The 12,701-nt window shown below is 39.1% G+C and overlaps 1 protein-coding gene across 1 annotated transcript in view; it reads right to left on the minus strand.

The window, feature by feature from the left end:
• Positions 1–12,701, minus strand: part of LOC136864751 (S-adenosyl-L-methionine-dependent tRNA 4-demethylwyosine synthase TYW1) — a 198,886-nt gene that overhangs the window by 170,756 nt on the left and 15,429 nt on the right. The window contains exon 2 of the mRNA XM_067142109.2: positions 2,797–3,094. Coding sequence (XP_066998210.2) covers positions 2,797–3,069 — 273 coding nt within the window. The 5' untranslated portion in view covers positions 3,070–3,094. The remainder of the gene's footprint in view (positions 1–2,796; positions 3,095–12,701) is intronic.

Raw genomic sequence — 12,701 nt, forward strand, 5'->3', positions numbered from 1 at the left:
ATTTAAAAGGACAAACTCGGGCAAATATTCATTTATAGTAAGGGGAGTTAAGGATTGGAATAACTTACCAAGGGAGATGTTCAATAAATTTCCAATTTCTTTGAAATCATTAACGAAAAGGCTAGAAAAACAACAGATAGGGAATCTGCCACCTGGGTGACTGCCCTAAATGCAGATCAGTAGTGACCGATTGATTGATCTTAGAAACAATTAATCACGTCATGTGATTACAATACATTAGCTTTTTTCTGCTTCAGATTTCAGTAAAACGAGGTCCCACTTATGATCATGAGATTAAATGCCATGCAGGACAGACTTTTACTGATCACAACTCTCATTTCAATTTAAAAAACCAAACCCCATGGCACAACAGCCCCGAAGGGCCATGGCTTACCAAATGACCGCTGCTTAGCCTATGGCCTGCAGATTACGAGGTGCCGTGTGGTCAGCACGACGGATCCTCTCGGCCATTATTCTTGGCTTTCTAGACCGGGCATTTCAATTATAGCTGGCCTCTTAATTGTGCCAACAGCTATGGTAGGGTCCGACTGATTTAATTTCTTTATCCAAAGGAAAACAAACTCTTAGATATTCCACTTATCCTCACCCAGATTTGAACCCTGAATACTGAGCAGGCTGAAACAAAAAAAAGAATTTATACACATAAATACCAAAATGGTATTAAATAGTCTTTGCCCAGAAGCAAGCAACTGCATTTCCTTGTGTCTTCAGCAAATCCTCCTCACTGCAAGAATCAGGGCAACATGAACACCGACACAGATGCTTGGTAGTCTGCACCTCTCTGCATATACACATACAACATTTTGGATATTTAGGCTGCATATACAATTACAACATTTTCGTTATTTTGGATCTTTTTCACCCCTTCTTCCAAACACCACCCCTCCCCCCCTTTTCCTCCCCATGCCGATGGCCGCTGAACTTGTACTTAAAATATCACCCAGAGTGTCGCCATTCATCTCAGCGAGCACAAAAGCTATGGATTCAATACTAACTTTGGTCATTTTCGATTATTCTTACATGTCACTCCCTCCCCACTCCACCCCTTGGGGTGCTATGTGTGTTGTTTCTTTTCTTTTTTTGCTAGTTGCTTTATGTCGCACCGACACAGATAGGTCTTATGGCGACGATGGGACAGGGAAGGGCTAGGAGTGGGAAGGTAGCGGCCGTGGCCTTAATTAAGGTACAGCCCCAGCATTTGCCTGGTGTGAAAATGGGAAACCACTGAAAACCATCTTCAGGGCTGCCGACAGTGGGGTTTGAACCCACTATCTCCCGAATACTGGATACTGGCCGCACTTAAGCGACTGCAGCTAACGAGCTCGGTGTGTGTTGTTTCTCCCATGGTATTTCTCTACAGATAGTATTAAGTCATATGTGTACCAAGTTTGGTTGAAATTCCAGGTTTGCCTATAGTCGCCATCATTTTTAATCGTTTAGCTTCGATATCTTTATGTAAAGATATTGCTCCGTAACTGTGTGCAATCCACTAAGAACAGAATGTATTACGGGCTAGGGTAAGCCTTTGCCTGCAAGTATTAGAGTGATCATTTAATGATTTGATTTTATGTTGCTGGCCCCATGGTGTAGGAGTAGCGTGCCTGCCTCTTATCCAGAGGCCCCGGGTTCGATTCTCAGCCAGGTCAGGGATTTTTACCTGCATCTGAGGGCTGGTTCGAGGTCCACTCAACCTACGTGATTACAACTGAGGAGCTATCTGAGGGTGAGACAGCGACTCCAATCTAGAAAGCCAAGAATAACAGCTGAGGGGATCCGCCGTGCTGACCACACGACACCTCGTAATCTGTAAGCCTTCTGGTTGAGCAGCGGTTGCTTGGTAGGCCAAGGTCCTTCGGGACTGTTGCGCCATGGGGTTTGGCTTTCTGAATTTTATGATTACTCTAAGTTGACTGAACTTAGAGACCTATCAATGCTTGATGAGTCACTAGCAGGTAATTCCAGAGAGAATAAAATAAAAATGAAGCAAATCGGTCCAGTAGAATGGAGACTGGATAAAGCTGTTTTTAGGGTACTTTTTCAATATACAGATTGTAGGTAAATTTTCTGTAGATTGTTTATAAGCTATCTTACCCAGTTTAGTGAAGGTATTTAAATGTAGCTAGAGTGGCAGGCATGTTCTCACAAGGAGGGCTAAGGGTTGTGTCTAAAACAGACCTTTTCAGGACTAATAAAGTGGGTAAGCTTCCTCAGAGCTAACTGTCACTCATATGAACACAATATTGTACGGCAATTCCCCGCTGTGTTTGGCACATAGCATATTTATACTTCTACAACAGTCCTTCGAGGGACCACTGATAATAAAGTACATACTCAGACTGTTAGTAAGGTGCAGTTACAAAATAGAGTAACGGAGTTAAAAAGAAAGAAAAAATTTGCCAATACCAGTATTCAAACCCAGGTTGATAAAAAAGGACCTTTCCCCTACACAAACACGCCATGAAGTGCTTCACAACAAATTCACTTGTCAGGAATTTATTTAATCCTTGTGGCAATTTCTCGTCCATTTCACTGTATTCTGCTACCTTATTCTGATATTCGGACAGCTGCATTGTGTACTGAGTGTCGCATTTCCTCAGGAACATGTCATTTAACAATAAGCGAGCTGCATCAATTTTTGTTTTAGCTGTACCACTCACGAGAGGACGATGATACCGGATACAGGGCTTTAAACATTTTTCATGTGCTCGCTTTACATTAGCAAAACAAATAACGGTGGAAAATTGGAAGATAATTAAATTGGAATCAAGTACCTACCTTTGATTTTCCAGTTAGCGTGCCAAAAAATATCTTCACATTATCAATGGTTCCTTTATGGCTGCATTTATCTTCACATTTCTTATTTTTGTTCTTCTTTGGGACTTCAACAGGTGGAATCTCCTCTTTAATAACCGGTGTAACATGAAACCTATGATTATTATTGTCATTTGTCTTTGACAGCATCCAAATTACAAGAAACGTCAGAATTCCTACTAATCCTGGCATGAACATTGTTCCCACAAGGGGCATGTTTCCAAAAATGAAGGTCATCGTTTGTCTATTTCACCAAATTATTCTGGAACATAAAAAAATGACAGAATATTAAATTTCAACCCAAGTTAAAAATTCAGGGGAAAAAAAAAAAAAAATTCAAGGACTTCATATAACAAAGAGTTACAGGGACTTGCCCAATATTCCTACACAAACTGATACGATAAACTATTAAAATGGTGGGTTCGAAGCCTACCACTGGCAGCCCTAAAGATAGGTTTCAATGGTTTCTCAGTTTCACACCTCCAAATATCAGTGCTGTAACTTAAGGCCCAGTTGCTATCTCCTCATACCTAGATTTTCCTATCCTGGCCTTGTCAAAAACCTCTCTGCATTAGTTGAATTAAAAAACCTGAAAAAACTGCTTCACATAATGGATTCATATTGGCTGGCATTACCTACTTGAGTTCAGACATAAACAGGAAGTCTCATTATTTCGGCTACAAAAATGGCAAAGGACTTTCGTGTCCCTTTTGTTAATCACTCTAGAAGGCAAGAACAGCAGGTTTCATCAGGTAAGTGTTCTAGCAACTGCTATGTGAAACATATACATAAAAGTGACAATTCACCTATGCCAATAACACTGTAGCCTATAAGGCTTATAAAAGCTATGACAGAATAATCATGTTTAACTGACCTACTGGCAGAGGGCAAATAATCTATGGGAAGTTATTTTTTACACCAAAACTGGAAATGAAGTTAAAATTTTATTCCTTGACAATCTTTGGTACACCTTGAAGAAATGCTTGTCAGCATAAATTAGATTATTTAAAAAGGTGAATCATATAAATCTCATCCCATATTATTTGTAAGAGAGATTTGTCCATTGTAAAGGCCAGAGACCAACTAACCTGACCCACAAATATATTTACTTACATGACCAAATAGCATACAACATTTTCCATACCACTTGTATCTATAGCCACTGCTATTGGCTGAAATTGATACCCTACGCTGTCACTCCCAGAATTCAACACAGATAGAAGTCATTACAAGCTGCAGTACAACAAAGAATCCAAAGCAAAGACTCAAACAAATGGCTCACACAAATAAACTAATGGTGATAAACAATCTGTTCGTACAAAGTAAATCAGCCCCTAGTAACAAAAATGGTGCAGGAGTGGTGTACGAGCCTGCAGCTGTTGTGTCTGGCAAGCATTTCCTCAAATTCTACCAAATACTTTTCTCACCAAACTATAAAAATAAATGCTCTTTAACCATCCTATTAAACATCAAAAATATTTGCAGCATTTAAGGGGTGCAAGAGTCTCACAGTCCAATGAGCATTGACAATATGGCCCAATGCCTTCTTAATCATAAGAAAAACAGTTCTTTGAAATATAGCCATGAATTAACCATACACATTCAGAGAGTATTTTTGCTAGTTGTTTAACATTGCAAAAACTCAAGACAGGTTTCTTGGTGGTGACGGGATGGAAAAAGGCTAACAGGGAATGAAGCAACTTTGGTCTTAATTGAAGTGCAGACCCAACATTTGCCCGTAAAGAAAACTGGAAACCACAGAAAACTATCCTCAGGGCTGGCAACAGTAGGGTTTGAACCCACCATCTCCTGAATGCAAGCTAACAGCCTGAAACGTGGAGCCAACTTGCTTGGTACATTCAGAGAATTTGCAGTGGCTTCGCTACAAGCGTGTTAGCTGGCAAGTGTCTTGGAAAGGTGCAGTATCCAACTAAAGAGCCTCTGATGCACAGGCGCAAAAGTCTGGTAAACTTACGACTGAGTTTCCTGAATTTAACGAAGAGTGATGTTTAACTCTCGAGCATGCTATTTTTATATCTAACAGATAAAGCATCAAAAGCTGCTTATACATTTATTGAATAACAAACTGACTACAAAGAGGTGCATCCCTAAGCATGATCACAAAACTCTGTCAGTGTTCGCAAGACACTATTACAAACAAGGGTAAGAAAATTGCAAAGAATTTGCCAATCTCAGTAGTGACTTATCAATCAATACTGATCTGCATTTAGGGCAGCCTTTTCGTAAATTATTTCAAAGAAACTGGAAATTTATTGAACATCTCCCTTGGTAAGTTATTCCAATCCCTAACTCCCCTTCCTATAAATGAATATTTGTCCCAATTTGTCTTCTTGAATTCCACCTTTATCTTCAGATTGTGATCTTTCCTATTTTTAAAGATGCCACTCAAACTTATTCGTCTACTAATGTCATTCCACGCCATCTCTCTGCTGACAGCTCGGAACATACCACTTAAACTGTATATAGGATAATATCTTTTGTTTATTTCCACCTATTCAATACATTACAAGAAATTGGCATTTATTTTAAAACATTATTCAGATGAGACATGTTTCGCCTCTCACTGTGAGGCATCTTCAGTCATTATCAAAAACCTTATTATTTTACCAGGCATCTGGTTAAAGATATTCAAAAATGTGTTTGATGATTATAAGAGAGGTAAGATTTACGTTAGTTATAAACATGTTCATGAAGTAACTAAAAATCCAATATATTGATAAAAACATATGTAGTTCTTTGTTGAATAGGACTTGTTTGATTCTACTATAGTAAGAGAAGGTGGCTTGAAGCCGTAGTCGTTAATAGATGTCTAATACATAGTGGAAGGCATAAAATATCAGTTCTATGAGAATATACATTACATTCAAATGATACTAAAAACTAGTGGATTCAAAAGTAGTACATATAAAATGTTCAATGAAATAACTATTGATCTAATAAAATGATAAACACATTTGTAGTTCTTTGTTAATTAGGACGTCGTAAGATTGTACGGCTTAAAGCCGTAGTCATTAATAGATGTCTAATACATAGTGGAAGGCATATGAAATCAGTTCAATGAGAATATATAATACAAACAAATGATACATAAAAACTGATAGATTCATAAGAGGTACATTTAAAAATGAAGGCGTCATGTGACTATAAAAGACAGTTGATGGCTTAAAGCCGTAGTCAAGGTTTGAAATGTAGGTCAAATAACTGCTAAATATATGGTAAAAAGATATAAGTCAAAATATACAGCTTAGTATAAAAAATATATATAAAATATGAAGGAAAAACATTCCAATTGCTTGACAAAAGTTACTTGACGTTGGCATGCGTATGTCCGTGATATTTATTGGTCAACATTTCGTAGGTTATTTTAGATTTATTCGGCAAGATTGCGTTGAACAAGAAGTTCACCAGATGTTTATAGTTGGCCTAATTTGTAAAAAGAAAGTTGCAGAGATGATGATGGGGGGAAATTCTCAACGTTGGTATGGGTTTTTTTTTTTTTTTTTTTTACGTGAAGGTTGGAGAGCTGTTGTGTTCTTCTTCGATGACAATATATTTTATAAAACGTTGATTGTAAATAATTTATATTATTGAAGAGTATTATGGAAGTTTGATGAAGTTGTTGAATTATTGTTGTTATAGAATGGTTCTGAAATGAAGAAGAAAAAAAACTGTAGTTAATTTTGACGAAAATGAAAGAAAACATGGGAAGGTTTTGTTTAAGTGTTGTTAGTGAGAAAATGTTGGTGCTTACCTATGGCGTTGTAGGCCCGTTTAACCAGCTGTGTGAGGCGCTATTAGGATACTAATGGTCACTAACGGTTTTTACTCCTTGTGTTGTACGTATGTCATCTGGCTAGAGGGGGGTGGGTAGGAGGGGGCGGAGTTGTAGGCTTGTGATTCGTGAACGGGAGGGAGTTGTGAATGGTAGGGGAAGCGGAGGGGCCTACAACTCCGCCCCCTCCTGAATCTACCAGTTTTTATGTATCATTTGTTTGTATTATATATTCTCATTGAACTGATTTCATATGCCTTCCACTATGTATTAGACATCTATTAATGACTACGGCTTTAAGCCGTACAATCTTACGACGTCCTAATTAACAAAGAACTACAAATGTGTTTATCATTTTATTAGATCAATAGTTATTTCATTGAACATTTTATATGTACTACTTTTGAATCCACTAGTTTTTAGTATCATTTGAATGTAATGTATATTCTCATAGAACTGATATTTTATGCCTTCCACTATGTATTAGACATCTATTAACGACTACGGCTTCAAGCCACCTTCTCTTACTATAGTAGAATCAAACAAGTCCTATTCAACAAAGAACTACATATGTTTTTATCAATATATTGGATTTTTAGTTACTTCATGAACATGTTTATAACTAACGTAAATCTTACCTCTCTTATAATCATCAAACACATTTTTGAATATCTTTAACCAGATGCCTGGTAAAATAATAAGGTTTTTGATAATGACTGAAGATGCCTCACAGTGAGAGGCGAAACAAGTCTCATCTGAATAATGTTTTAAAATAAATGCCAATTTCTTGTAACGTATTGAATAGGTGGAAATAAACAAAAGATATTGTCGAGCAGCTCGTCTCCTTTCTCCCAATTCTTCCCAGCCCAAACTTAGCAACATTTTTGTAACGCTACTCGTTTGTCGGAAATCACCCAGAACAAATAGAGCTGCTTTTCTTTGGATTTTTTCCAGTTCATGAATCAGGTAATCCTGGTGAGGGTCCCATACACTGGAACCATACTCTAGTTGGGGTCTTACCAGAGACTTACATGCCCTCTCCTTTACATCCTTATTACAATCCCTAAATACCCTCATAACCATGTGCAGAGATCTGTACCCTTGATTTACAATCCCATTTATGTGATTACCCCAATGAAGATCTTTCCTTATATTAACACCTAGATACTTACAATGATCCTCAAAAGGAACTTTCAGCCCATCAACGCAGTAATTAAAACTCAAGAGGACTTTTCCTATTTGTGAAACTCACAACCTGACTTTTAACCCCATTTATAAACATACCATTGCCTGCTGTCCATCTCACAATATTATCGAGGTCACGTTGCAGTTGCTCACAATCTTGTAACTTATTTATTACTCTATACAGAATAACATCTGCAAAAAGCCTTACCTCTGATTACACTTCTTTTCTCATATCATTTATATATATATAAGAAAACAGAGGTCCAATAGCCCAATACTGCCCTGAGGAATTCCCCTCTTAATTATAACAGGGTCAGATAAAGCTTTGCCTACTCTAATTCTCTGAGATCTACTTTCTAGAAATATAGCAATCCATTCAGTCACTCTTTTGTCTAGTAAAATTGCACTCATTTTTGCCAGTAGTCTCCCATGATCCACCCTATCAAATGCTTTAGACAGGTCAATCGCGATACAGTCTATTTGACCTCCTGAATCCAAGATATCTGCTATATCTTGCTGGAATCCTACAAGTTGAGCTACAAAGGAATAAACTTTCCTAAAACCGAACTGCCTTCTATCGAACCAGTTATTAATTTTGCAAACATGTCTAATATAATCAGAAAGAATGCCTTCACGCTTACATGCAACGCATGTCAAACTTACTGGCCTGTAATTTTCAGCTTTATGTCTACAACCTTTCCTTTATATACAGGGGCTACTATAGCAACTCACCATTCATTTGGTATAGCTCCTTCAAGCAAAAAATAATCAAATAAGTACTTCAGATATGGTACTATATCCCAACCCATTGTCTTTAGTATATCCCCAGAAATATTATCAATTCCACCTGCTTTTCTAGTTTTCAACTTTTGTATCTTATTGTAAACGTCATGGTTATCATATGTAAATTTTAATACTTCTTTAGCATTAGTCTCCTCCTCTATCTGGACATTTTCCTTGTAACCAACAATCTTTACATACTGCTGACTGAATACTTCTGCCTTTTGAAGATCCTCACATACACACTCCTCCTGTTCATTAATTATTCCTGGAATGTCCTTCTTGGAACCTGTTTCTGCTTTAAAATACCTATACATACCCTTCCATTTATCACTAAAATTTGTATGACTGCCAATTATGCTTGCCATCATGTTATCCTTAGCTGCCTTCTTCGCTAGATTCAATTTCCTAATAAGTTCCTTCTAGCTAGCTGACTAGCGGAATGGTTAGACCCCTGCATTCTTTTCTCAGGTTTGTTGGACTTGGACTAAATTCCACCATAGCTGGTCAACAAATAAGACAGCATAAATATGAGACACACATGCCAGTAGATTTACCAGCACATTTAAGGAGCGTTTCAAGGATCTAGTAGCAATGTTAAGACCATTAGAGTTTAAATGAACAGCTTTAGGACTGCCAACTACTGTTAAATCTCAACTTGTTCTGGATTAAAAGGATGTTAATCTAGAGAACCCGGTCTAGAAAGCCAAGAATAACGGTTGAGAGGATTCGTCGTGCTGACCACACGACACCTCGTAATCTGCAGGCCTTCGGGCTGAGCAACGGTTGCTTGGTAAGCCAAGGCCCTTCAAGGGCTGTAGCGCCATGGGGTTTGGGGGTAATCTAGAGAAGCCTGCATAGTCAATCTCAGAGGCTAGCATTTTGTTAAGAAAGAAGCCATTCTTTTTTTCAGTGATGACTCGTTTAATTTTAAGATTTTCAGTCTGTTGAAAACTTAAAAGTTAATACGTGATGTTTTACAGGTATGTTATAGCGTTCTAAGTGTTTTAATTCATTTTTTGACAAACTGAAAATCTTAAAAAGTTATATTACGACTAGTGTACAAAAAATAGTCATACCAAAGTGCCTTCAACAGTACAATCATTCAGGGAATAACATTGCACCACTCTTAATTTTTCATGTTACTTTTTTTAAATAATGTATTAGTAAACTACTGAACTCTGGTGATATACAGTACATGGAAAACTTGGATTTCACTTTTTGTTTTCTGAGAATGCATACATGGAAAGCTTGGATTTCACTTTGTTTTCTGAGAATGTAAGTTCAGAGAAGTGAAGATGGCTTCATTTTTCAATCAGCTGATTTGTAAGATGGTGTGTTGAAGCTGTAGGTGTGCTGTTTTCAAGTTAATCTCTCAAAATAAATTAGTGCAAGTAAGTAGGCCTACCTTCCCTGTGTTTTATCCTATGCATTATTTGCTTTTTATTGTGAATCAGATTATAATTAAGTAGAACTGCCTTTGAAATACTTTATATCAAGGAAATCTAGAAACACAAAGATTTCATGTTATTTTCAGGGTAACTGTGAGCCAGTTCAAAGTTAAACTACTGTTTTAGTCAACTACAGAGGTGTGCAAATTATCAGACTCATCGTATTTTCACAGTTTTTCTGATCATGATTTATTTCTTAATAAGGGTGGTATGATTTATTTCATATCATTGAGCTTTGTGTGTTGTTTAAACTCTTGGGCTATGGTATTATGTATATGTGGTAGGCAAGTTTCTTTTTCTGGATGTGGCTGCCTTGGTCGTTTCACTTCTCTACACAAGCTCGTTCTGTTCAGCCTCCTGATATATAATTTGCTATGCATACCTGCCAACTTTACAAAACCAAAAATCAGGAGATTTTGATATGAAAATCAGGAAAAATCAGGAGATACAATTGATCTAAACTGCTTATTATACATGTCGTGCACAATACAGGAGTACCGGTACCATGGTATATAACACGTACTGCCTCAAAACCAGACTGGTGCTATACAAGGCTACAAGGCTAAAAATTACACATCTCTATTCCCCGACGTACCTTGGGGGCGGGATTTCTTCCTACAAGGGGAGCGCTCAGGTTTAGGAGCAGGAGTTCCTCCTGGCGCTGATTCATACCCTCCAGATGGAGGACATGATTTCCGCTTCGCAGGAGGAGTCCGGGAGATAATTCCCCACCTCTGGTCGACGATGCCACCTCCGCTGGCTTGGACACAGCTTTCGCCGATCTCTGAGGAAGGGGGTGACTTGGCTTTCCCCCCCTGCTATGCCAGCTTAGGACTGCCAGCCGGCACAGACTTCTTGATGTTCGAAGGCTGGGTGATCCCCCCCACTTCGAGCTTTTACTCCTTGTGACTTTGCTTTCAGGAGCAACATCCACGTTGGGTGCAGCGATCTTCACTGGTAACTATGTCGTGAATGATGAAACCTGGGAGACTCTGAGTATCATGCTGTAGTCTAGTATACTGGCAGGTATATTTGTGGAATTAATCTTACGGTGCGCTTCCCAGTAGGGAAGATTATCCAGGGTTTTGATCTCCTGGATCTTCTTCTCACTCAGATATGTCAGACAGTTCTGATCTCGAGGAGAATGAAGACCAGAGCAGTTAGTGCACCTGTACGGAGTTGGTTTTTTTTTTTTTTGCTAGGGGCTTTACGTCGCACCGACACAGATAGGTCTTATGGCGACGATGGGATAGGAAAGGACAAGGAGTTGGAAGGAAGCGGCCGTGGCCTTAATGAAGGTACAGCCCCAGCATTTGCCTGGTGTGAAAATGGGAAACCACGGAAAACCATTTTCAGGGCTGCCGATAGTGGGATTCGAACCTACTATCTCCCGGATGCAAGCTCACAGCCGCGCGCCTCTACGCGGTGTACGGAGTTGTGAACTCTTCCGTACCATGAGCTCCTTTTCCACATGTACCATACACAGACTGATTCGAACAACAAGATACCATATGTCCGAATCTCTGGAATTGATAGCATCGCATAGGACGCAGGATGTACGGCCTCACATCGCAACGATAAGTTGTTACCTTGACTTTTTCTGGTAACATTGACAACTTGAAAGAGACAATGAAGGTACCAGCAGCAACACTTTCACCGCTGACTTTGCACGTAATGCATCGGACACGTGTCATGCCAAAGTTCATGTCTTCCATCAACTCATTGTCAGTGTTCAAAATAAGGTGGCAGTGGAAGACGAATCTGCGAACCAGATTCAAGGATTTTTTGCTCCTCCACTTTGACAGGGATTTTGCCAAAGTGGTCGCACTTAAGGAACTGATCAGCTTGCAGTGCTTTGAGAGTCTTCAAAAGCAAACTACTGTTGCACATTTTCTTGAGATCCTCAAGTTCGCCATAGACGCCTTTAACGTGTCTACTAAAAAGGATTGATTTTACCAGCTTAAAATCATGCCCATTGGTTCTGTTAGCAACCAGAAATCTAGAGAAGCTGGATCCCATTCCTTCACGCTGTGCATGTTCCCATGGGGTTGAAGTTTCGAAGCCATCCCCAAAATCATCCTCCCCGAATGCCACCCACTCCGATCAGGGGCCTCTGTAGCCGAACCAAGCAACCAAGGCAATACTCACCTGGTCAAAGCCGGTATTGCCCGGGGTCCGATACTGGATGATGCCTAAAACAGAATGACTGAGGCAATGAGCACTAGGACTCCCTTACTCCAATCACCCGCAATAGCATGTACAGAGTAATATAGAGAAAAAAATAAAAAACAATATGTCCTCCTGGCATCGGCTGTGCGGGGACCTGTGTTGTCAGGCGGATACTACTGCATTGGTACATGACGATAAATACAGTAGAGACAATACGCGACACTCAGCGAGATACCGAGGGACAGCTATTAGAGCTCTCTCTAGCGGATTGACCTGAGAACTACTGATTCTGTCATAAGAGCACGTGTATTTGTGTGTGAAGTTTTTGGAGTTATTTATGCGATTTCAGTGAGTTGATATAATTAACTAGTAGCGTGTGTCATTCCTTGATATCTCCTCTCAACATGAGGGGAAAGGTATGGGCTGTGTTTGGTTGCAGTAACTATGAAGTAGAGAAGAATGCGCGGTCTTTCTTCAGTTTCTCTCGTGAC

Source organism: Anabrus simplex, chromosome 2 (assembly GCF_040414725.1).
Source record: "Anabrus simplex isolate iqAnaSimp1 chromosome 2, ASM4041472v1, whole genome shotgun sequence".
Lineage (NCBI taxonomy): Eukaryota > Metazoa > Arthropoda > Insecta > Orthoptera > Tettigoniidae > Anabrus > Anabrus simplex.